The 25,582-nt window shown below is 34.3% G+C and overlaps 1 protein-coding gene across 3 annotated transcripts in view; it reads right to left on the bottom strand.

The window, feature by feature from the left end:
• Nucleotides 1-25,582, bottom strand: part of LOC122526367 (protein vein) — a 255,684-nt gene that overhangs the window by 7,803 nt on the left and 222,299 nt on the right. For 2 of the 3 annotated variants that reach the window (XM_043649746.1, XM_043649747.1), the window contains exon 6: nt 11,253-11,560. In XM_043649746.1, coding sequence (XP_043505681.1) covers nt 11,437-11,560 — 124 coding nt within the window. In that variant the 3' untranslated portion in view covers nt 11,253-11,436. Of the gene's footprint in view, nt 1-11,252; nt 11,561-25,582 lie in introns of those variants that run through there. The other variant, XM_043649748.1, reaches the window with a different exon arrangement.

The raw sequence follows: 25,582 nt of genomic DNA, 5'->3' as shown, positions 1-25,582 counted from the left end.
TGTCTTTCCAACTTACACGCCGCCAAGATACGCCCTTTTGAAAATAATTCATGTGATTTATCTTATTGAACGAATGAAATATTTTTGAAGAGTATTTTCGTTGATTTTATGATGAAACACAATTGGAAGTAATTTACGTTACATCGTTTTGTAATATGTATAAATGGTATTGTAAAACTTGTGAACGTTATTTTTTTTTAGTTTGAAAAATCATATAAATATACAGAGCAATATATGTATAATATTATATATATATATTTGTGTTTGAATTTTGTAAAGGTATAAGTGAATATGGTCGTTGGTTGTGAATCTTTTGGTTGATTCGTTTAAAAGAAAAGTCGATTGCCGAGAGAATCCGTTTTATAGCGGGGCATACGTATGTATGTATACATACATATGTAGAAGTTTCTCGTGGTATAAAAGTTCTTTTTCGTTCTTCCCTTCAGTAGAGTTTAAGTACGATCAACTCGCTTGTAGAAGAGTATCGAAGAAATCACGGGAGAGTGTAAGAGGAAAGTCAAAGTTTTGCTTGGATCGTATGGTTGCGGAACTTTTTAACCGAATTGAGTTTTGCATCTTTTCAACAACTATATGTACGTACGTATGCACGTACGTATATATGTGTGTACCTACCTATCATACGCGAATACGAACTCGACCGGGTGAAAGTGATATGAGTTTTAAAGTTTAGTAATATTTTTCCTAGAAATTCTATCGAGAGAGAACGAACGCCTCGAGTTAGGTAATACGCGTGTGCACTTTTCTTCCATACTTTTTGTCGAAAACGTTCGTCTTGAATTTTTCAACGAATCGAAAATTAAAGCTTACAAGACCCCCCTTTTCTTGATTTTTTTTTTCTTTTTTCGAAGAACGAAGATTCTATTATCCGCTACATTTATTTTATTTCGATTTTTTTCCACGAGCTTTATTTTCTTATTAATTTACTTTATCAAACGAATTGTAATACTTTTGAAAATATTTTCTTTTCTAAACTTTTATCACTTTTTAGGAAATTTTGTTGCTTTTACTGTTCGACTTATTCGAGGAGTATCCAATTTTGCCGATACCAAAAGACAATTCTTCCTCGTTGCAATGATTAATTAATAATTAATTAATAATTAAGCAAATAAATGTAAAAGAGTAGTTAGGAATTATTTACTCGTCAAAAGAGGCTAACATATTCATTGAAATAAACGTAATACGAGGCAGGCATTATCAATCCATTTAAATAGACTATCGAAATTCAAGGTATTAATAGTGGAATAATTGCTCCGATCGTTTTCATTTGTCCTTGAATTATTTCCAAGCATAATGTTCAACCAATGGATATTGAATTTATGTTACTACTTTACGAGCGCACACACATATATATATAGATTCGTTATTAATTCAACGGAATGTGTCCATTAATTTTTGCTAGAAATTAAATCGTCGATAAGTATACCTATTCGCGTTGATATACGAGAACGGTAACTCTGTTAGACTTGTTAAAAAGCAATAAAAAACTAGTTTCAGTTTCGTAGTTTTATCATTTCGCTATTAGCCGGCATCAAAATCCTATCAAAAATACTTTATGCACCAGTCGGTCTTTTCCGTATTTCAAAAATCGTTAGACTCTCGTAGGTATATGTCACTTTTTACTTCGGTGCACAATTCTAGGATGAATATTTTTTCCATCAATGTGCATACTTCTTTAAGAAAAGATTTCAAAGCTCTCCTATAATAGTATTTTCGATCATTACGAAATAATTTCGATTCGTCTCCCCCATGTTTATTGAAACATATTCTAATTAAAAATAATACATTACAATGTTAATCTAATACATTAACATCGTAAATTTGAAATATATCGAATATAAAATACAACCAAAAATCATTTACACCGCCCAATAAATATTATTCTCGATAATTAAATTCAACTTAACAAAATGAAACGATATAAAAAATATACAATATGAAAAAACAATTATATCGAATATGAGAATCGTTCAAACGGTTGGATGAAGTTGAGAGTATCTACTTAACAGATAGATACCTACTAACGATCGAACTTTAACACGCCGGCGGGCAAATCGTTAAGGGCTAAAGGCTCCCTTTCCCCCCGCGCACCCTATCCAGGGCGCACTAATTTGACAGTGAATACGAGATGTGCCGCACAATGAGGCCGTGAGGAATGGCAGGCAATACGGCGGGTCTCGTGCGGTTAATGCGACGAGACTAATGAGAAGGACACGTCCTCGAGATGCATGTTCGGATACCGTTTCGTGGACGATCGCTCGAATTCGCTTCTAATTAAGGCGTTAATGAAGACCCTTGGGGGCGAACGATCGGTCTCTCACGAAATTCAAGGCACGCATTCGCCACGTTTCTCTATCCATCTGTCTATCTGTTAGTCTTCTCTTTTAGATCCCCCCCCTCCCACCCCATCCCCCACACCTCCTGTTAACCCTCTCTCTTATCCTTTCTCTTGGTACCTTCTTCATCTTAGATCCATTTCCTTTTTGTCTTACGCTTTCGTGGCGCGTACTACACAAGAGAAAGATGAATGATCGTTCGAACGATAGAATTCCTTACACGCAAAGACGATCGTTTCCCCAACAGATCGCGTGTCTACTACGAACGAACGAACGAACGAACGAAATAAATCCTAAGACGAGTTTAAGTGTCTCGAATCGAGACACGTAAGTTAATCCCACTAAAGTAACTTTATTTTGTTACGATTTTATATTTCATATGTTTTTAGATGATATATTACTTTTTTTTACGATGACTCGATGAAGTATTTAATTAAGGTTAGTTGAATTTTATTACTCGATTCTTATTCGTATTATACGAAAAATAAAAATTTTTCGTTCACCCGGTATATATTTTTAATATGTATATTTTTTAGATGTGTAGAAATAAGTCGATAAAAAAGAGTAATACTCGTATATAGAATTTTTTCTCTTTAAGAAATTATCTATTGTAAACATTTTTGCTTTGTTTATTTTTTCGTATTAATCGAACTTTGTAATGTTTATAATTTGGTTTAAGCCACGTGATTTATTTATCCTATGTTTAGTCTGTTTCTAATCGTGGAATTGTGAACATCGATTCAATACTAGGTAGCCGTCAATTATTATCGATAAGTTTTTTAATCATTATCGCAATTCGGATAGAAAAATAATACAAAGAACGGAGTAGAGATTTATCCAGTGTGGTTTTTTTCCTAGGATTATCATAAATTGGACGTTAATTAAAAGATATTTAAATTTAGAATTTTCAAAAACACGACTTTTTCGACAAGTTTTACTCATTATTTTTTCTCGACTTATTTTGATACTTATTAAATCATCCTCGGAACGATTGTAACACCAGTCCGGATGCACACTTCGTGTAATACTGCGAATAATTACATACTCTATACAAATTTTTAGATGTTTTGCAATATTAAAACAAAAATTAATAAAATGATTTATATACCGAAAATACAACAACGACAATAACGGATTGTTTTCTATTCAGGTTTTTTACGTACACAAATTTTTACTGTCTCGTTGTTGAAACAGGAATAACGATCAGTAGTTTTTTTGCAAATATTTAAAAAATATTCTAAAAATTATGATTCAGTTTATAAATTATTCGCACGACTATTTTATATACGTGTGTTATAAATTTGATAAAAGTTGTGTTTACGTGAATTCAATATTATAATTGACTCGCGATAGATTTAATTTATAATTGCATAGAGTGTATCATAGTAAAGATTTTTTCTTCCATATTTAAAATTTATCAATTATTTCCGGAAATGAAAAATACATTTGAAATATGCCTCTTGAACGGATGTTATTCTAAGAGATTAACTATAACTTCTGAGTTTTTCTTTCCTTTTCTTTTTTTTTTTATTATTCATTTATCGATACGAACGATGTGTGTTATATCTACGTCCGGCTTACTTAATCGATCGAATTTTTTCTTTTCTTTTTTTTTTTTCCCAATGGATACGCACGAATCCATCGTAAAAATTCAACCGATCAATTTTTTTCTCTCTCTAGATGAACGAAAAAAAGTGAGAAATAGAAAGAGGAAGTATTATTGCGGGGAAATTGATCCGTAGTATTGATTCGAAATAATCGGGTACAATCGGTAGCAATCGGTAAAAACCTTTGCCAAGGGGTTTCTCTTTTTGTTTGTTTTTCTTTTTTTTTTTTTTTTATCTTTTTATCTTTTCTTTTTTCATCGACGAGAGAATAAAATCTCTCTCGTGAAAACGAGATTGCGAAGCTTTCGGAAAAGTTGTGTGTAAAAAAAGAAAAAAGAAACTAAAAGTAAGAAAAATTGATAAAACCGAACGTTGCTTATTTAATGCGAAATAAAGTTATTATTATTGGCGTTGAAAAAGTAGCCAATTATTTGATTTTGTTCGTAATATAGACGTCACCTCGATCAAGCATATTATTTAAAGGTAAAATTATTCTCTAGCAGCGTTATTCTCTCTCTTTCTCTTGTTATTATCATCCCTCTTCTTTCTCTTTCTCTCTCTCTTTTTATCTCTCTATTCTATTCTATTCTCTTTAGAACGTTTATAGCAACGATTATGCTCGTTTCGCTCGTGCAGTGTCGACGTTTAACGCGTGCCTCTTAATCGACGATTCGTGAGTCATCGGATAACGTTAAATTTCGATTATGCACACGGGAGATAAACCACCATAAAAGGTTAGAGGGGGAAAGAGACGAGAAGAGTAGAGAAGAGAGTACGATGACAGCAACGATAGTTTAAACGATCGATTCTCTTTTAGCCATTTTCTCGGGACAATACTTTATCGACTATGTCTCTTCACTATCCTTTATACTGTATCACCCACCACTACCACCATTATCACCATTACCACCACCACTACTACTGCTACTTTTGCTATTGCAACGGGAAGAGGGACGCACGTTCGAATTTGAACGTATTGAAAATTCTCTGTGATTGAAATACAATTGATTAGTCGACATCTATTTCTATTTCTCTTTCTCTTTCTCTTTAAAACCATTCTCGTATTTATGCAGTCGAACTCGTTGTTATCTATCGTACGTTCGTTCGTTCGTTCGTTCGTTCGTTCGTTCGTGATTTTGGTTTACATAAACGAGTGAAACAAAACGTGTATAAACGACGAAGACTACGACGACGACGACGACGACGTAACTTCTGCCTTTGCTTTTTGTATTTCCGATTATCCGATCTTTTCCTCTTTCTTTTACATACACAAACACACCTACATACCTGCATACACACATTTATACAAAGAGATGCAACCGTCGAGAGAAATAGTTTTTCTTTCTATTTCTCTTTACTTCGATAGAGATTTGTTTGATCGTTTATTTTCCTTTTCGATGTTTAACCGATCGATTGAAATACAAGTAGAAGAAAAAGAGGACTTCATTGGTAATAACATTGATAGTGTTTTTAACGAAACATTCGAGTAACGTTTTAACGCGTTAATCTTATATCATGATGCTTTATCATTTAATATTAACACGTTTCTTATTAAATTTATTTGAATTTGTATACTTTTGAATATACTTAAGGATACAAGCTGTCAATTAATACCTTCCGTTGCTTCACTTTGCTCGTTCGCGATCATGCCAAGTACCTATACATATATATATATACACCTATACCCTACGTGTTAGGAAATGCCAACTCACGTAGAAATGTCAGAATGTCACAGTGATCGCTGGACGTTTGAATTTGAAGTCACGTATCCACCCATTGCTAAAGGACCGACGACGATCGAGTTGACCACAATATTCCGTGATAATAATAATAATAATAATAATAATAATAATAAATGATGATGACGATGATGAATTATTTTGATAATACGTAATCGTGATTCTACAGAATCGTCAATCGGAAATATTTATTTCACCTTAGTGGATGATTAATATTTAATCGTTTATAATACACCATAAATATCATTTCGATATGAACGAGTGGATCGTTTTATCGGTTGTAAAATTTTATAATAGATTCGATCATGAAAGTCTTAGGATAGGATGACGCGGGTAATTGCGATTCGATCGTACCATCTATCGTAAAAGCTAACGATGCCCTCATGTACGTTTCTTTCTCCTTCTACTCCTCCTCCTCCTCCTCCTCCTCCCCCTTTCTCCCATCCTTCAAGCAAGCATCTCAACGTAGGTAGATATAGCTTCGATCTCCCTGGGATTATCCATTCGTTATTTCCTTTTTTTTATTCGCGATCGTGAAAAATATACGAGTGATTGATCTCTTTTCGATAATTACCAAAACGATTAATGGCAAGTGGATAGGTAAGTACTTTTTGTCAATATTCGTTGAAAAAGTACTACGTTGCATCCCCCTATTCTTCCTCTCTCTCTCTTTTTCTCTCTCCCTCTCTCTCTTTTTCTTTCCACTTTCTCTTTGAGAGATATTTTTCTACGTTGAAAAGATTTCAAAGAAACTCCGTCGTGTGTGTCCTTGAAAAGATCGAGAGATACCTACTTAAATAGAATCCGAAATTTCTCGTGGACTTTGGTAAGAAAATTTGTTCAGGTTTTACCCAGCCCTCTCCTCCCTCCTCCCGCAATATCTCGAAAAAAGCTAGTTTGTCGGTGCATTGCGCAGCGCGGTTGTAAGTTGCACAGGTTGTTGCTTTTGGTAGTTCGATTAAGAGAAGCGGTTACTAAAATGGATGTACCCAGTACTTCGAGCTTTATGGAGTTGGTACTTTCGGGAGAAAGAGACAGAGAGAGAGAGAGGGAGAGAGCTTTTTATGATGAACCTTCTCAGAGTACGCGCACGTCGAGCGAGAAATTCGAGGGTGCTTTTCTTGAATTCCCTTTTCTATGCTTTTTCGCTTTCCCTTCCTGCGATTCTCTCTCTCTTTCTCTCTCATTTTCTTCTTATTCTTTTTATCACTATTCCCTATGTACTCGTCGTATTTCCGTAGTTTTCTTTTTCTCGCATGTTACTTTTTTCTTTTCTTTTCTTTTCTCGTTCCCCTATACATCCTTGCAAAAGGAGGTTCGTTCTTTGACAAACACACACAGAGAAGCTTACGTATGTACGTCTTCTTCTTTGCGTTAACGTTAAAAAGTCCTGACCTTTTCGTACCGCGATACTTCTTCTTTTTTCTTTTTCTTTTTTTTTTTTTTGAGCATTTTTATTTCTGATATTTTCTCCCTTTTTAAAACGGCAGCAGAGAAAGTATCTTCGTGCAAACGGAGGAAAGGAAAGTTATTTCCTTTAGGATGGTAGGTAGGTAGGAAGGTACCTATATCTACAGGTTGTGCTGGTGGAGTTTTGTGTGTCTTTAAACGACACGCACGGAATGCAATAAGAGACTGTCGAGAGACAACGTCACTCGGTTTTCTTCTTGTAGGCACGGGAAACACGCTCAAGTATTGCGTTTCTTTGACGTTACCGTTTCGCTTTCAGTCGTCATCGTCGTCGTCGTCGTCGTCGTCGTCGTCGTCTTCTAAAATGCGAAAATTGATATGTCGGGAAAGCGTTTCCTGATATCGTTCGAGAAATTTTTCCTTCTTTCATCGTATATACATATACAGGTATATATATATATATATATATATATATAATATAACGTTTGACGGAGTAGACATTTGCTTTTTATCCTACCCCTACGATGAAGTATATACTGGGTGGGTCATTTCAATATCTTCCTTATTTAGAATTTTATAAAAAAGTAATTTTTATAATGTTACGATATTTGACGGTACGCTAGTAGCGATAATATAATATTTTATTCGATAATTTTCTTATGGGATTTTTCCTTTTCTTTTTTTTTTTCTAATTTTAATATAATCACCATCTTTTTTCTTTTTTTTTAGAGTAGTTGATATTATAAATGATACTTCAATTTAGTTATTATCAATCAAGTAGTTATACGGTAAAGAGATAGTTTTTTTTCTTTTTTATAAAATCATAAATAACTAAGATATTTAAATAGTTCCAATTTTAAATAGCCTACCTTATACATGTGGAAACAATATATATAGATATCCTTTACTTTCGTTAAATTTGTTCTTATATCATTGCGATAAAGTAGATACCTTTTTTAAAAATCAAATCGATATTAATTACAATCGATGTATGTAATTAAAGCTGTGCACGCAATAGGTCTGCTACCACCTACTATGCTTTTTTGCTTGCCCATAAATTCATTACCAACCAACGTTTCTTAAAGTTAGTTTGTTAATTAAGCGATAACTGATTATTATTAATGCAACGTTATCGTTTCCCCGTTGTGTTTGGTTATTTAATGAAAAATTCATAGAGCAATGAATTTTCTCGATTTAAACGATAATTAAAGAAGGATTAAGAAAATACATAAAGAACGAAATATAAAAAATCAGATGAAAATAATCGAACAAAATAAATAAAAAGAAATCTGTACCTACCTTGATATATATATTTTTTCTTTTCTTTTCTTTTCTTTTCATCTTTTTTTCTTTATACCTATTAATCGTAACGGAAGAAACATGGAACATAATATAATAGAAAAAAATAAAAAAATAGATTAATAAAAGAACGTAATATAGAGTGTGTACCATGAAGGAAAACATAAGATATGAAGAACAAAGGCGATTGCCGAGGTGGAGATGTGACGTTTAATAGTAAATCAATAAAATTAATGAATTAAATAAATAAATTAAAAATGTTTATACACATATTTATATATATAATATATATAATATAATATATAAAACATAAATAGGATCCCGAGACTGCTGTAATACAGCACGTCGTCTTTCTCTCTCTCTCTCTCTCTCTCTCTCTTTCTTTCATTCTTTCTCTCATTCTTTCTCTCATTTTCTTTCTTTCTTTCTTTCTTTCTTTCTTTCTCTCTCTCTCTTTCTCTCTTTTTTTTCTTTCTGTATACACTATTAACTTCGTTTCCTCCCTTGACAATTGATAAAAACGCGACGCAGGAATTTCGCGAGAAGATCTATGCACTCATTTATAAGTAATTATTATTTCGTTAAAGAAAAATTCTCATGTTAGTTGAATTTGTTGTTTTTTTTTTTTTTTATCTAATGTAAAAGAGATATTCGTTAAATCTACGTAAAAAGATCTTCTCGACAAGAAAAATTCTCTGAACGTCGTGTCTCTCGTGTATCCACATATATATATATATATTTTTTTTTATATTTTTTTAAAAATTATAGATTATCCCCTTTTTTTTCTCGTTGTCTCAAATTAAATCCTGTTGTCTCATCTTCGACGGATCGTGGGTTTACTTTTCGAAATGAGAGAATGATTGTTGAAAAGACAGCAAATTATTTTTAACGAATTTAAAAAATAAAGAAAATATTTTTCTCCAAAAGTTAAAATACACGGTATATTATTGTAATAATATTTTCTCAACGAAAATGTGTCAAATATTCGGCGTTAAAACTAAATAAATCCGTAACTAAAAATGATTCCTCGTCGTGTCGTTTGAATTTTCTCTTTTTATTTCTACTCTTTTTAATTTTTATTTTTTATTATTGTCAATTTTAATTAAGTTCGTCGTTTCGACGACGCGTCCTACTTTTCTTTTTAAGAAACAAAGAAAAACAAAAACTTTGTATTTCTCTCTCGCTCTCTTTCTCTTTCTCTCTCTCTCTCTCTCTTGTTGCCTAGTAAAAAAAAAAAGAAGAAGAAGTAGAAGTAGAAGAAGAAAAATAGGAAGTACAATAACAACAACGGTAATAACAATAACAAAAACAACAAGCTAGAGGACAACGAGGATCAGAAGACAAAGAGGATTTAAAAAAAAAAAAAAAGAGAACGCAGATCGGGAAGGTACGAAAGGTTACTCTTTTCTTCTCTTTTCTATCAGCTTTTCTCCCCTTTCTTTTTCTCTCTGTCTCTCTCTCTCTCTTCTATTTTTCTATTTTACCCTTTCTTTCGCAATTTTTTCCTTTTTTGTATATTTTTTTGTTTTCAACGTTGAACTAGGGCGTCTTTTTCGAAGGGAGGAACTCTCTTCCTATGTATGTATATATATGTATATCTATATATACCCATATATACACATATATATATATATATATATATTTATCGATTTAGATTCGGAGCAATTTATCCGCACTCGCGACGTCCTTGATCGAGACCCTTGAGCTCTTTGGTATTGTTCTCCGTGGAGACTTTGAGAAGCGCGGCCTTCGAGCGCCCTTTTTCTTTTTTTTTTCTTTTTCCTTTTTATTTTATTCTCCCCTTTTTTCTCCTTTTTTTTTTATTTTTATTTTATTCTCCTTTTTTCTCCTTTTATTTTTATTCTCTCTTCTCACTTCCTTGCTTCGTCTTCCCTATTCTTTGTGTTTTTTCTTTTTAATATTTTTTTTTGGGCAAACCCGCGAACTTTCGAGTACGAGTTACGCTTAATATAGATTACCGAAAGTCGCATTTATGGGTTTTCAACCCTTTCCGTCTCGTACTTATTAACATCGTGTTTTCGAGTAAGGGTCACGGGAGCTTCGAAGACCCGCCACGTCTTCTTTCGCCGTTTTATTTTTTTTTATTTTATATCTTTCTTTCTCTCTCTCTCTTTCTTTTTCTTTTTTATTTTTTTTATTTTTATTTTCTCTTCACCCTATATATCTTTCTCGTACGGGATTATACATATTACTTACACGCATACACACTCTCGACAGACGCACACGTATGCATACACCTATGAACACACATTCTCTCTATCTCTCTTACTTTCTTTCCTCCTCTTTGACTTTTTCATTTTCTCTGTTTCCCGAATAAAATTTCTACGGAAGCGCGAGGCTCGTTTATTGTGACGTCAAATTTTCTAATAAAGAAAAGTCACAAAAGTAGTTCTTTCTATTTTTCTTTTCCCTTTTTCTTTTTTTAAGAAGTTAATTATTAAGAATAAAAAAGAAGAAAAAGAAGAAGAAGAAGAAGAAGATACAAATGACGGTAATTTTAAATATATTATCAGTTAATTTTTAGGAAATTGTGTTTTTCCTAAAAGAAAATTATTTTTCTTTCATTCTTTTCTTTTCTTTTCTTTTCTTTTCTTTTCTTTTCTATTCGTCGATGGACCATCCGAGATCAAATGCTACCGAAATTTCATTTTTCTTTAATCTACCTTATTCTTTCTCTCTCTCTCTCTCTTTCTCTCCCCCTCCCCAATTCTAGAATTAAATCGTATTTAAATCGTATGAAAAGGGTGGTGGTCGTAAGGCCCATATATCTTCGTATAGCAGCGTATATTTTTTTTAAGTTGATCCTTTCTCTTTCTCTCTTATCCTTTCATATTCTCCATTATTTTGTTTAAATCCGTCATTCTCTTTGGTCGCGCGTTGGCCCTCTCACGACTCTTTTTTTCGCGGACTCTCATCATGTGTGTTGTCCGACGACCGACTAGACCGAGCGTGCTTCGTATGGGTCGAAAAGGGTCTACTCATTCGAAGGGCCCCGCGCGATTATCGCTAGCAGTAGTACAAGGTCGAGATTCCCAGTTTGCAAGAAAATGGCGCCCTACGACGATTGTACACACTTCCGGTGCTGATGTCCTTCGTCTCGCACCGTAGACCCGTGAAGCCGTCCGCGCATCTGTAATCACAAACAAACAAAACAAGCTTAATTCATTTTACTTAATGATAATAATGTTTAATTATTTAATTAATTAATTTGAATTATCTCAAATTAAACGACAAATTTTCTACAATTTTTGGTCCATCGTATCAAACCAATTGTTCGAACCTAATATTTATAACATTATTAAATGCATTTGTTTGATTATTTTAAATAGTCGTATGTACGATCGCTTATGATGTACGTTTACGAGTTAGGGATGGTATCGGTAACGTTGATAATAGTTATGCGAGTGCGAATGTCGCGAGAGATAGGTCGATGAGTTTAAAATATTTTTTCTCTTCTTTTTTTTCTGTTTTTTTTTTTTTTTTTAAAGGAAAAAATAACGTTATGCCGGCGTCGTTGTATTTATAGCACGGTTAACTAAGCGAGAGGAAACGCTCGAACGTCGGTAGACGCCTCGAGACTTCTCTCTCTCTCTCTCTCTCTCTTTATCTCTTGTCGTCGGAGAACATACAAGATAGAAAGAGAGAGAGAGAGAGAGTTTAAAGTCCAGGTCTATGGTAGCGCTCGGTCTGGCGTGCAATAAAGCGTATTTTTGTCTCCGACAAATTTGGGGCGTCTCGCGTTAGAGACGATGCGAGCCGTGTCTCTTCTTCTTCTTCTTCTTCTTCTTCTTCCATTTTTTCTTTTTTATTTTCTTTTTTCTTTTTTCGTTTTATTTAACAAAATCGCCCACATAGGTAAAGTCTCGTCGGACGTTCCAGAAGCTACGTCTCTTTCCTTTTCTTTTCGATGAGTTAAGGTGGCAACAGAGTGAATGTGTGTGTGTGTGTGTGTGTTGGTGTGAGAGAGAAAGAGAGATAGAGAGGAATGACGAAAAGACGATGAGAAGTATGTGTCTGTGTGTGTGTGTGTGTTTGTGTTTAAGAGTTACGCCGAGAAGTTTCTTCTTCTCGTTCAGCACACAGAGAGAAAGAGAGAGAGAGAGAGAGAGAGAGAGAGAGAGTAGAAAGAACAGCCGGTAGGAAAATTTGTCGGGGCTCGTGACTGCGTTTAGGAGCGTATTAAGAGAATGACAGGGAACACGTGCTCGTGAAACGATAAAAAGGCGCAAAGCGAAACGAACCGTCGCGTTTATCCGAGACACCCAATCGAATATTAAACTTTATCTCGGAAAAATGTCATTATTGTTATTAATATTTAATATTATTATGTTTATCTCTCTCTCTCTCTCTCTTGTTCTCGAATTTTGCGCTTTTCCTGCTATTTTTTTTGTTGTTCTTCGTTCTTCGCGCATATATTAGGAAAATCTGATAGATATTTTGGTTAGGGAAAAGTTTTTGTCAGGGATATCACGGATTTACGGTGGCGCATCGTAAGAGTTGGGGGTACCCTACCTACACTACATATCTACACGTTGCTAAATGTACTCCACCACCAGCAAGGATTTACTGCGGGACAAAACTAAAACAGTGCCGGGGAGATAGTACAATTTACTGTTACCATTCACTTAAACCCATTAACGCTCTGCGGTAACTTCACCCGCGCACCGCCCGTAATTGGCTTTCCATTGAGATTTATCGTAATCATGCGTGCTTACCGAGCCTCCAGGAAACTCTTTTACGACTCGAGCCGTAAAATAAATTCAACGCGTAAATCAGCGATAGATAACGCACGTAGGAAACCTATTTATTTCTACCTTTCTCCCCCTCCTCCCTCCCTTCCCTCCCTCTTTTCTACCTAAACAGATTTATCACCGTCAACTTGCTGCTACGGACGACGAAGTTTATTAAAATCTAACAACCCAGGTGGACTTAACGAATCATTTGACTCCAAATTTTACACCTTTGGACGATTCTTTTCTCTCGTTCCTTTTTTACTAACCGTTCAAAACCAACCGCCGACAAAACTACGGTAGCACGATTAATCGCGTGAAATATTTCTTTTAGTTCCTCGTTGAGGTTTCTCGCGACAATATTTTGTCCCCCCTTTCCAACTCTCTTTACAAATTCGATACTATACGGTTCGTTTTATAATTTTGTTTTATTACACTTAAAGATGATTCGTATCGTTCGACCTATATTTTTTTTTTTTTTTCGTTTTTTTTTTCTTTTCAACACCGAATTATCACTCAACATTTATCGATCTTATTTCTACGTATTTATATGTAGGTACCTACGAGAGTAGTGACTCACCCAACGTGGTCGGCCACTTTTATTTTTGGAACGACGCGACGTCGAATAAATGTGTGTTTGCGTTTTGCGAGTATTCGAAACGGCCGACCTTTCAAACGTATATATATATATATATATACACATACACGTACATACATAAATATAATAGATACATACATATGCATGAACGGCCCTCCTCGTATTTTTTAAAAAATCCTTTTGATTTTGGAAACCCTGTCCACGTGATTAGCGAGCTCGTACAAAATGTTTCTCTCTTTCTCTCTCCTCGAAATAAAATTCGTATTCCCATATTTTTTATATTCTAATGAACGACTCGTTTTTTTTTCTTTTCATCTTGTTACGTTTTTTTAACTTTTCTACGGCCTCATTTCAGTCACGATTACATTGAACACTTTTATAAAGCTTTCGTGACCGTTTCGTTCGTGTCGCGAAGTGCTATGGGGGAGGTGGTATTATGGAGACGTAACGAAAAAAAAAAAAATAAAAAAGAAAAAGAAAGAACAAGAACAAGGAAAAATGGAAAAAGGAAAAAGAAAGATATTATAAATTAGCGCGGCTCATTAAGCTGAAGTTATTCGTTAGAAGTATAGTATGCAGGTATCGTGTATAGGTAGGTCGATCGGTACCGTTGGAACAATTGTTTTACGAGTGTGATCGATCATTGTTTGTCGAAAAAAAAAGGAAGAAAGAAGGGAAAGAGCGAACTATTGTTTTTCAGTCTTTAATAATCCTTTAATGTCACCTTTCATACCCCTTTTTTGTAGTAACCAACAACGAAAGCCTCTTTCGCCAGAAACTTGAGAAACTTCTCGAAAGCTTGGTATAATCGTGGAGTTGGTAAACTTTCAAACGAACGTATCAAAAATGTTTTTTGTTAGGAAGATCGATCGTCTCGTCGTTGTTAATATTAAAGTTTTTTAATTTGTCTCCCATATGAATGAAATAAATAAATGAAACATTTTCCAATTCGTTGATCGTTTTGAAATTGTGTTATTATATTTTTCAATGTAATCTATATTAATTAGAACGCGTATGTATGTATATATATATATTTAATTTTATTATTCCCAATATTCAAATCGATATCGTTTCAATTATATTTTAATTCTTTTGTTTATTTTTTTATTGGTTTAACAAAATTTCCAAGCACGTCGTCAACACTCCGAACGAATTCATTGATGCAATATTCCTAGAATATAAATATTTTTTCAATCGTGTCAACGCAACATTAATTCTAAAGTAATACGCGTAGATCGATAAAAGGTTCGGCTTCTGCTAGAGTTAATTGGAGAGAAACTGAAGAATCGAGAGTGATCGTTGTCGACTTTATTTAACGAAACTCCCGTTTCCTTGATTGATTTAATTAGTTCGTACCTGTGGACAAAGTAATTAAGTTTCCTTTTAGGATCGGAGAATAGAAACATTGTTTATCTCGTCTTAGAAATTACTAATAATATATATATAATTTTGTTATTTTCGTAAGAAGATTCTTTCACACATTTGACAAACACAAATTATCGTTTTCACTCGTAAAAAATTACAATTATTTTGAAGAAGCTTCCAAACTTATATGTAAATATATTTCTTTTCTTTTTTTTTTTCTTCGCTATTTTTAACAAGCTTTACTTTTTCTTTAGAATAAAACGAATATTAATGTTTCTCTGATGTAATACACGGTTTGCCAGTTTTGTGCAGATAATTAATTGCTTTACGTAGAGATCTAAACTCTCTGCTTACACGTATCTACGCTATGTACATATACACACATACATACATACACATATTGCGTAACGTATAATTATAATTCCATCACGACACCCGAAGTTTGTTTTAGGAGGAAAATTGCATCATGGTATGCGCATTATGGTACGCATTTATAATTCATAACTGTGCGTCTCTCGTTTGATGCTCCGGCTACTACATAAGCGTTGTATTTGATAGAATTACGTTAATTTATTTGTCATTGGGTACACACATCTCTTTCAGCCAAATGTAAGTTTATTTTCAAAATTATTTATTATTATTATTATTAATATTACTATTATTACTATTCATTTATCAATAAAACACGGTAAAAGTGTATTACGTTGCGTCGAATGTGACGGGATAAAGTTTTAACGTTGATCTGTCCCGTTGTAAATATAAAATGTAACTACCGACACTCCTAACACGTGCTTGCCAATTATTATTAAAACCAAACACACGTACGCAGACACACATACACACAGGCGCATAAAAAAACTTTATTATTTTCAAGGAAAAATCGATGCTGGAAACATCACAATTACAATATTTTTTATACGACGAAACACATCGATGACCATATCGACGTGGATTTATTTATTTAATCCTTCTCTTATTTTTTTGCGCGTTTGTATAATCTCCGATAACGTTTCCATTTTATTACGATGACGAGATGAGACCCTTTTATACGCGGCTCGTTTGCGGAGGGCCTTGAGATCGGCGATGATGGGGTGGTTGGTTCTCTGAGAGGAAAGTGCATAAGGGTAGAAAGCTCGTTCTTTTTTGGTAGGGTATTAATTTCCGTATAACTGGGATACTGCATCGTGCCAGGAGAGATGCGGCACGGTTGTAAAACCCCCGGTAGGAACAGGAAAAAGGGCGTAGAAGGAAGGTGGTGATGGTGGTAGTGGTAGCGGTGGTGGTGGTGGTGGTGGTGAGTAGTGGTAACGTAAGCTATACGAAAAGAAACTTTTTCGCGGTTTACTTAATTTAATAACGCTCTCGCGAAGCGCAATTTCAAAGATAACATTTAAAAAGGGCTGGAGACGCATCGTTTTCCCTTTCCTCCCCTGCAATCCCCCCCCCCGTTTCTTCTTTTTTTCCTTTTCTTTTCTTTTCTTTTATTTTTCTTATTCTCTTATTTTTCTCCCCGTTTTATCTCCTTTACTTCTTTTCCTTTCTTTCAACCACACACTTGCTCTAAATCTGCTTTCTCATTCTCTCAGTGTGTTTCTCTCTCCACTACCTTCTTCTCATTATTTACTATTCTATCTTTCTATCTTTCTATCTTTTTTCCGCTTCCTCGTTTTTCATGTACTTGTCAGCGACACAAGTCTTTCCTGCTACTACTCTTCCTGGTCGACGACCCCTATAATGTAGCACACTTTATTTCGAAACACTCTCTCTCTCTCTCTTTCTCTTTCTCTTTTTCTTTCTCTTTCTCTTTCTTTTTTTCTGGAGAACACCAACTTACCTGGTTCTTTCTTTATCTTTTTATATATACATAGATACTTTTCTATCTTTTTCTAACGGTTCGACCAATCCTTTCACAGTTACCTTAGGGGAAGCTAAACTAGGTCATTTACTTGGTCGTATAGTGGTTGCAACTAGCAGTCAGACTAAATATATATATTCGTGCATATTCGTTGACCTGGCGATGAGGTCAAACTTACCGGAAACCTTTCACCCTTAATTCGAATGCCCGGACGCGGAAGCACGGGATATAAGCAAGCGTAAGGTTAGTGTTCTTCGACATTGAGAGTCGTCTTAAAAACGCACGACGAGATTATTTTCCTTTCCTTAATTCGATGCATCGAATGCGTGTCGCATCTTTCGGCTCGTTTTTCAACAACTAAAAGCATCCTTCTTTGCGTTCAAACGGGAAGAATTCAAACCTACGAAAATAAATTTTGTAAGTTTGTTTTTCTTTTTTCTTTTTTATTTTTTCAATGAAATATAACATACAGAAGTGAAAGATTCGCGTATGCATTCTTCTCTTTGTGTTTTCCATATTTCGTATTCCTGTGACATTTTTTTTTTCTTTCCCCTTTTCTCCCCATTTTTTTACCTTGTCGATCAGACCCGAGTCTCATATGAAAATGAAGTATGAATAAGTATGTAGATCCGTATTCTGATTTTTCAACCCTGTAGCTTTATGTCGGTTTAACGATGTCTCGCATGTATGCATATGAAATGCGTCAGAAATACAGGTAGAATACTAGTAAAACAAGTAGTAACGTCAACGAGAAAGAACGGATTTGAATCTTTAATATACAAAGATAATCTTTTCTTTTTTTTTTACTTGCCCTTTCTCTGTTGTTCATTTTCTTTCTTTTACATATACGATATATAAATATATGTTGCTGTTAGTTAACAGCTTAGTCACGTTTAATTATTAGTTTCCTTTAGATCACTACAGTCAAACAACGTGGGTAAGTTTAATAAAATTAGAAAAATAAAAATCCTGTGTGTTAGTCGACTTCAAAGAGAACGTATTCGAGTATTAACAAAGTTTTCTAAATCAATAACGTAGTAAAAACATTGAAGGGTTATCGTGATATGCAAATATGAAAAAGCGCGAGAGTGAGAAAGAGAGTGAGAATAAAAAGAAGAAAAGAAATTAGTCAAAGAGTTTCTCTAGAATCATTTAAGTAGATTTATGCCGAGTCATTACCCCTTTTGCTAGCGACGAACTACGGGAAGAGATTGTTCGTAGATATGCGGAAAAAGATTTTCCGAGGATTTCAGAGTGGAAAAGTGGAAAGGGAAATTCGTGATGTCGCGCGAGGTGCCAGCTGGCTTTACAGGTCTGCGAAATTGGGACGTTGGCCAGTGCTGTTACTCCATTTCATTCGTGAGTAACTGAGAGAAAGTGAGAGAGAGAGAGAGAGAGAGAGAGAAAGAAATTGTATTATAAATTTCAACAATGTATCGATTTTCTCTTTGTAAAATTCAGCCGATCGATTAATCAATTATTTTCAATTTTATTCTATTTTACGTATGGTCATAATTAAAATAATGATTTTAATGTAAAAGGATTAATCATAACATATCTCCATTGATATTTCCATGATATTTCCATTCATGACACCCCCTTGTTAGATCGGAATAATAATAAATGTTGAAATATCAAAAGCATGATACGCGGCGCGGTTAGGTATTTCTCTGATGAGAACATTTTGTTTGAAAATTCACAACGTAAATGTACGTAGGTATTATCAACGTTAGGTTAAATAAGGTATGACGTTAATGTTCGTATTTAGAGTTCAAAGGGTTCATTCGAAATTCGTTTGATCTTTGACTTTGGGGAGAAACCGTATTGCTCTTTAGGGTAGTATCCGCTATTAAATAAAACAAGTACAATTTCTCGAAGTATCCGACATTCCTCTACAATTAGAGAAATCATTTCATTTAAATCCTCGAGGAGAATAGGAAAAGCCTTTAATACCGTTTAAAGGATTCCTTTTTGAAACGATTAATCAAGATTTCGAATAAAACGATGCACATTGTTCCTGGGAATAAATCACTTGATTCGTAAGAAAAATCGCGTTGTCGGAATATCAAAGTAACGAAGAAATTCTGACACGTTAATTTTTTCGTAGTATTCGTGATAAAAAGAATATTTCGAAATAAAAGAAAAGACATAATGACGGAGGTATTTTACTTCCGAATTAGAAGTTACATGTTATGCTAACAGGAATTAAGAAAGTATTGCAAGGTTTGTTCTGAACGAATAAAACCTGACGAAAGACACCAAATCACGTATAGTAATGTTGTGATACTTGTTCCGACTATTCGAGGATGCGTCTTGAAAATTGTTTTGTAAAATATCATACAAAAGGACAATACAGAGTATAATGTTTAACAAATGTTCTTCTTTAAAGTATAAATATATATATAAAATGTTAAAATATAAAAGTTTTAAACGTTAAATTGCGTGTTAAATTATTTCAAGATAACTGTAGGAAGGAAATTCAGCAAATATGCGGAAAATCGTCTCGAGTTGCTGGTTCGCCCGAGCGAAAAAGGCCTCGTCGAGTGCAAAGGGTTAAAAGATAGAGAGAGAAGGAAGAATCGTGCTCGAAAGGAAATGAAAAAAGGTAAAAAAAAAAAAGAAAAAGAAAAAGAAAAAATAGAATTCAAAAAGAATGACAATTTAACGATGTTCGATTGGAATACGACGATTCTATTATAAGTATCTTTACACGAGAATAATTTGAAAGTACGAATTATGTAATCGTCCGAGGATAATAAACGAATAAAAAGGAAAAAAAAGGAAGGAGTATTTTACGTTAAGTAATCGAAGACGAATCTTTTTATATCGAATTAAAAGATGAGACAGTATTTTAAGCTTACGAGTCAAGCTCGTTGTTCGATACTAATCGAAATTAGATCGATATTTTTGTACAAGTTTAAATTACCTTTAGATGGAGGTTTAACAATAATTCGAATCCGTTAGTCGATCATGCATACAAATTGCATCGGACGTGGATCGATGTTTAATGACGTTCCGACGAGTGTGTCTATCGATTTTTAACAATGTTTTTATCTTTCTTTTTTTAATTTATTTTTTCCATTTTTATTCCTTCTTTTTATCTTCTTTTTTGTTTTTTTTTTAAATACAATAACCGATATAGAGTAATATCGTATAGGTAATTATTATCGGGCAGGTATTTGGTTAATCGACAAATGCATAAACGTTCGATGACTGGCGGATTACCGTCATTAGTCACGGTTTTGTCGAATTGTTCGGTTGCCCGTTCCAGAAGGTAGTTAATTAGTCAAATTGTTTCCGAACGCCGAACGAATGCTCCGACAAAAATTTATTTCCGACATAGCGACATCCGTGGATTCCATTACATCGAGAAGTACTTAGACTCGATTGGCTGCTATGCTAAATGACTCGGGCAAACTTTCGCCGAATCGTTTCTCGCGAGCAAACACTTTGGATTACTTCCTTCAAACGGCATGGTTCTCTCTCTCTCTCTCTCTCTTTTTCTCTATCTCTCTCTCTCTCTCTCATTCGTCACTTTAACTCCTTCAACTTGCTACAAACTTTGCAGTTCTTTATAAAATCACAGACCGAGTTATCGGAGGAGTCTATTGATCGGGTTACTTGGAATCGTGTGTGTACTTTTAGTCGTACGCGCGTATGTTAAAACTTTATAAACTTTAATATTCCAATTGGATTAGATATCAAAATTCTTAATAAAGATCTCCCGGTCGTTGTTAAAAATATTATCGTTGAAAAAGATATATTATATAATTAAATTTCGTAGATTTGTATTTTGGTAAGAAAAATACAACGTAATATACAATTTGTTCGATTTAAATGTAAATCAAATGGATTGGTCGCGTTCAAATTTAGAAGTTTAATTTACAAAAGTTACTTACTGGGATGACGTTGAACGAGTTTGAAAGGTCGTTGAGTGTCATTGAAAATCAGAGGGAGGGGGTGGGTACGAGGTGGTATAAGAGGGATTCTAACGATTATCATTTATTGGCATATTTTGAAGGCATCTCGCAGTGTCGCGTCGATGCTTGTGCATCGGACAGCTCTATTTCCTTAACCGATGCTCGAGGGTAGTTAGATAGACGGGGTAAAGGACAGAGTTTAGGGTGGTGAGGTAAAGTGAGTTCGTAGAAAGAGAGAGAGAGAGAGAGAGGGAGTAAGCATGTGCCAGAGGAGTTTCAACCTCGGAGCTTGAAACGCGAAGGGTTGCAGTTACGCGAACCTTGGCGACACGATCCTGAAGCACCAACTTCCGTCTCTACGTGTGTTGTTGCCCACATATGTCGCTTACAAACTTACTTTCCTCAAGCTTTCGTGTAGTAACCATATACATATATATATATATATGTCTCACGAGACTGTCCACCGATTGTAAGCTCACGAAGCTTTTTGGTTAGGATAAAGTTTATTTCGTAAAAAAAAAAAAAATAGGAAGAAAAACTAGACAATACAAGAGAGAAAGAGATAGAGGTATTCGAAAAAGTCTTAGCTACGGTGGTGACGAGATAAGTATTTATTCGGAGTTTGACGTTAGTGCTTTCTCGTGTAATCAGATCAACGTTTGTCTCGTACACTCGATAGGCATGCGATGCTTTTTACAGGTAACCAACGGCATTATTTATTTCTCTATCGTAAAAGGTAATCGAGAGGGAGGAGAAATAAAAGGGGAAAAAGAAAAGGTGGGTTTCTTAAAGCATCGAGAGGGGATAGATCGATGACAAGAATGGGAATCAGGTAATGGGAATGTAAGAAAATTCGTAGGGAGGTATTATAGTAAGAAATTGGGATAAGGGTAAGTCGCGTATTTTCGGATTAAGTAAGAACGTGAAAATGGCGAATATACACAACGGTAGGTAGGCGACAAATGAAGACGGGAAAGCAGTTGAGCGATGTAATTGTTCGAGCTGGTGGCACGCACGCACGCACGCATACCACACCAACGTTTCAGAACTTTCGACTGGATTTGGAGAGAGGTAGGGCAACTTAATTAATTAAAGTGAATCGTTCCGGATTGCCCGCGCGTTTTACACTTGGCACGTCTCTGAGTAATAGTCCGACTGATTAATACCTTCAGCAGATGTTACGCGGACGTAAACATTAAGCCCATCGCTAGCTGAGTTATCAGCAAGAACAAGCGGTCGATGCATTAAATTGAACGTAAAAGCTAGACGGCAACGATCGCGGAAGCTGCCTTCTACGAGGGGATGAAAGAAACGAGAGGGAAAAGGGAGGGTGGCGGAGGAGGAGGGGGCGGGGGCCTAAGGGTAGGGGGACAGGGGCGGGGGAGTCGCGATCGTACGGAATTGCCTTTGAATAACAAGTTCCGACCGATATGAATTATGCATAACGCTGCAAATCTAAAACAGATTGGAAAAAGATTCGGTCGGTTGGTTGGTTGGTTGGTCGATGTCTGTGTCTGTACCTCCAGAGAAAACAATAACCTAATTCTTCTTATTGGATAATAATAATAATAATAATAATAATAATAATAATAATAATAATAATAATAATAATAATATTAGTAATCATAACGTTGATAACATAATGTTCACATAAATGTTATTCGGATTTTTGAATAGGACCCATTTAACAACGAGCCGCGAATGTTCCTTAAATATTTATCAAATTTTGGCAAATTTTGAGATTCTGCAAATGGCAGATTATTCGGTGTCTCTAATTAATAGCCTTGATAGTACTATATCGCACAATAGCCTAGTCATATTTTAATTAATTTCTATTTTAATTATAATAGTCCATTTTTCATCGAACACTTCTTTAGTTCTTTCTTTTTGTCTCGAATTTGTTCCCGAAAATGAACAATCAGGTACTTTGGCATTCGAAAAAACATTCTATTACGAAATTTGTTAATAATAATAATAATAATGATGACGATGATGATATGAAACTTTAGTCATTAGACAGGGGATGCTTTTTCATTTATTGAGATTCTTCGGAAATTCGAGAGTAGAGTTTTCCTATCCACCGAACAGAAACTATAAGCATCGTTTCATCCCTCGTTACGCATAAATTTGAGCAAGTTCGAAAGGAAAGGGATAACGTTGCGCCGTCTGTTGTCCGTTGTATAACGATCCGTTAAATTTGATTAAAGAGAGGAAATCTTCCTTTTTCGGTCAGTCAACAACGATCGTATAATAACGTTAGTTCGACGTGAAAAAGGAATATTGTTTTACTATTAAGGATATGGTAATTTTAATATTATAAATATAATATTTTTCATTTTATTCGTGCACCCAGTGTTAATCGTTTTATTGTTTAAATAATTGTCAGGAAGTAACCCCTTGTCTTACGGAAAAGTAAATTTATGAATTATAATATATATATAAAAATTAATTAACCATTTTTATAATAATTATAATCTAGATTATATAATAGAAGAAACACAATGTGCGTATTTCGAGCGGAAAATGATATCGTTATTGGATCATTATTTTAAATAAATGTTTATAATAAAATATCCTTACGTAATAAAAGCAGTTATTGATTACATCGATAATTTAAAAAAGAAAATTAGTCGGTATTAATTTAAAATGAATATTAAATAATAAAATATTATATATCTTGATTTAATACGAAATCCACATGGGGTTATTATGATTTGATTTAAAATATCGGTAAATTATTATTCATACTGAACGAAATATTCATATATATATATATATAAACCTTTAACCTATTTATTTTACAAAAAAGTATTGACGAAAATTATTGACTAAAACAAATAAATAGAAAGAAATATATAAATTGCTTGAAACTAGCTGTTCTGTTTAAGCCTTCGGTTGGCGCCTTTGCCAAAAATATTCACGTCTCGTAAAGCAAAATATCACTTTCCGGTCTAGACACACAAATAACTATTTTTTCTTTTTTTTTTTTTTTTTTTTTCATTCTTCACCAGGATACACGTTAGATGACGAATAACGTTTCCCCGTATATATAACTGTATATTCCTATAAATCGAAAAGCAGAGTCAAACTCGAAGAGACGTTTCGATTGGATTAGAATTAGGATGAACCTGTATTGTATTCGATAAGTTTTCTTTATCGTCGTTCGATTTCTCTTTTTTTTTTCTTTTTTTTTGTTGTCCGAGTGTATCTCTCTATGGACTTTATACGTTTCCCTTTTCTTTTCTAATTTTTCTTTTCCTATTTTTATTTCTTTTCTTTTATTTCTACGCGAAAAGCACGGGCACGTTGTGCTCGGTGTGTTTCGGCAAAGCCGATAGTCCCGCCGTTATTCACCCATAAATTCTGCATCGGCGTTAACGCAAATATATACGTATTGGTTCTATCGTACAAAGAACCGAATTCCCTGTTCCTTCTTTTTCTCTCTTTATAACCCTTTTTATTTTTACTTTGATCGTCCTTCCTATCTAATGCTCGTTTTACCCCTTTAGGATTGGACTGAACGGAGACTATCGTGTTGCCAAATTTATTCCATCTTTCCTCTCATTGTTTCCTAAATCTTTCTTCTATTTTCTTTTTTCTTTTTTTTTCTTTACCTACGAGAGAAAAGACACAATTGTCGATAAAATGCTCGTAAAGGGTTGGAAAACTGAATGTTTTGTCAATTAAATCAAATTAATTAATCTCGTATATCCTAATATTTTGTATAATATATATATGTGATGGTGATATAGTTAGAGAAGATATGAGAGAACGCGTATCTTTCTTTTCTTTTTTCTTTTTTAAATAATTTCGAATAGAAAGAGATCACGGGATTTCTTGGAAATCGAAGATGTCGAGACACGTTGATTTAGAGACGTTCCACCCCTCCTTTCCCTCACCCCCATCCCCCACCCGTTACTCCATAACGTCTTCTTCGGCACACCGTAGTAAATCGAAAAATACGGTAGACCTGGGTGAGGTCACTAATCCTTGGGATCATCTTGCTAGATCGTTCTCTTTCAGACTAGTTTTATTCATGGCCACAGACGACGAGCATTAAAAGTGAACATAACCAAGGATAAAAATCTAATTATTTTCCTTTGCAAAAAGGAGGTCGTCGATTGTAAAAGATTAAATAATATTAAGATATAACAAGGTATAGATAAAATATAAGATCGGGTTAACAGTTGTAAGGTCAAATTTTAGAATATTTCTACATTTAAAATTATAATATTTTATTTATTTTTTTAATGAAGCATTGAAGCAAAAGTTTCGTGCGTTTATTGTGTTATAAATTGTCTTATAAATTGCACAATGTATTGTTCTTTTTTTATTTTGTAAAATTTACTTTAGAAATGTTAATTAAAAAACGTACGAACTTTTGATTGATTCTAATATAAGTAGTACTCGATTGTAATGTGAAAAAGCTTGTTAAGTATCGACCACGAAACGAGGTCGACGATTTTAACGATACTCTCGCGTTTGTCACGTGCACGATATAAAGATAAAAAGAGAGAGAGAGAGAAGCAGTCGTAGCAAATATTTACGGACGGTGTGTTTGGGAAGACCATAGGAAAATGTGTGCGCGGCTTTTTGCGCACGGAAGCGCGCTTGCGTCTGAAAGCTCGCGCAGACTCCGGTACTCCGATAAAATTATCCAACGACGGGAAGAGGATTCTAACTA

Source organism: Polistes fuscatus, unplaced genomic scaffold, assembly GCF_010416935.1.
Source record: "Polistes fuscatus isolate 324 unplaced genomic scaffold, CU_Pfus_HIC Scaffold11, whole genome shotgun sequence".
In the NCBI taxonomy this organism is placed as follows: Eukaryota; Metazoa; Arthropoda; class Insecta; order Hymenoptera; family Vespidae; genus Polistes; species Polistes fuscatus.
This window is presented reverse-complemented; position numbering and strand designations above follow the sequence as displayed.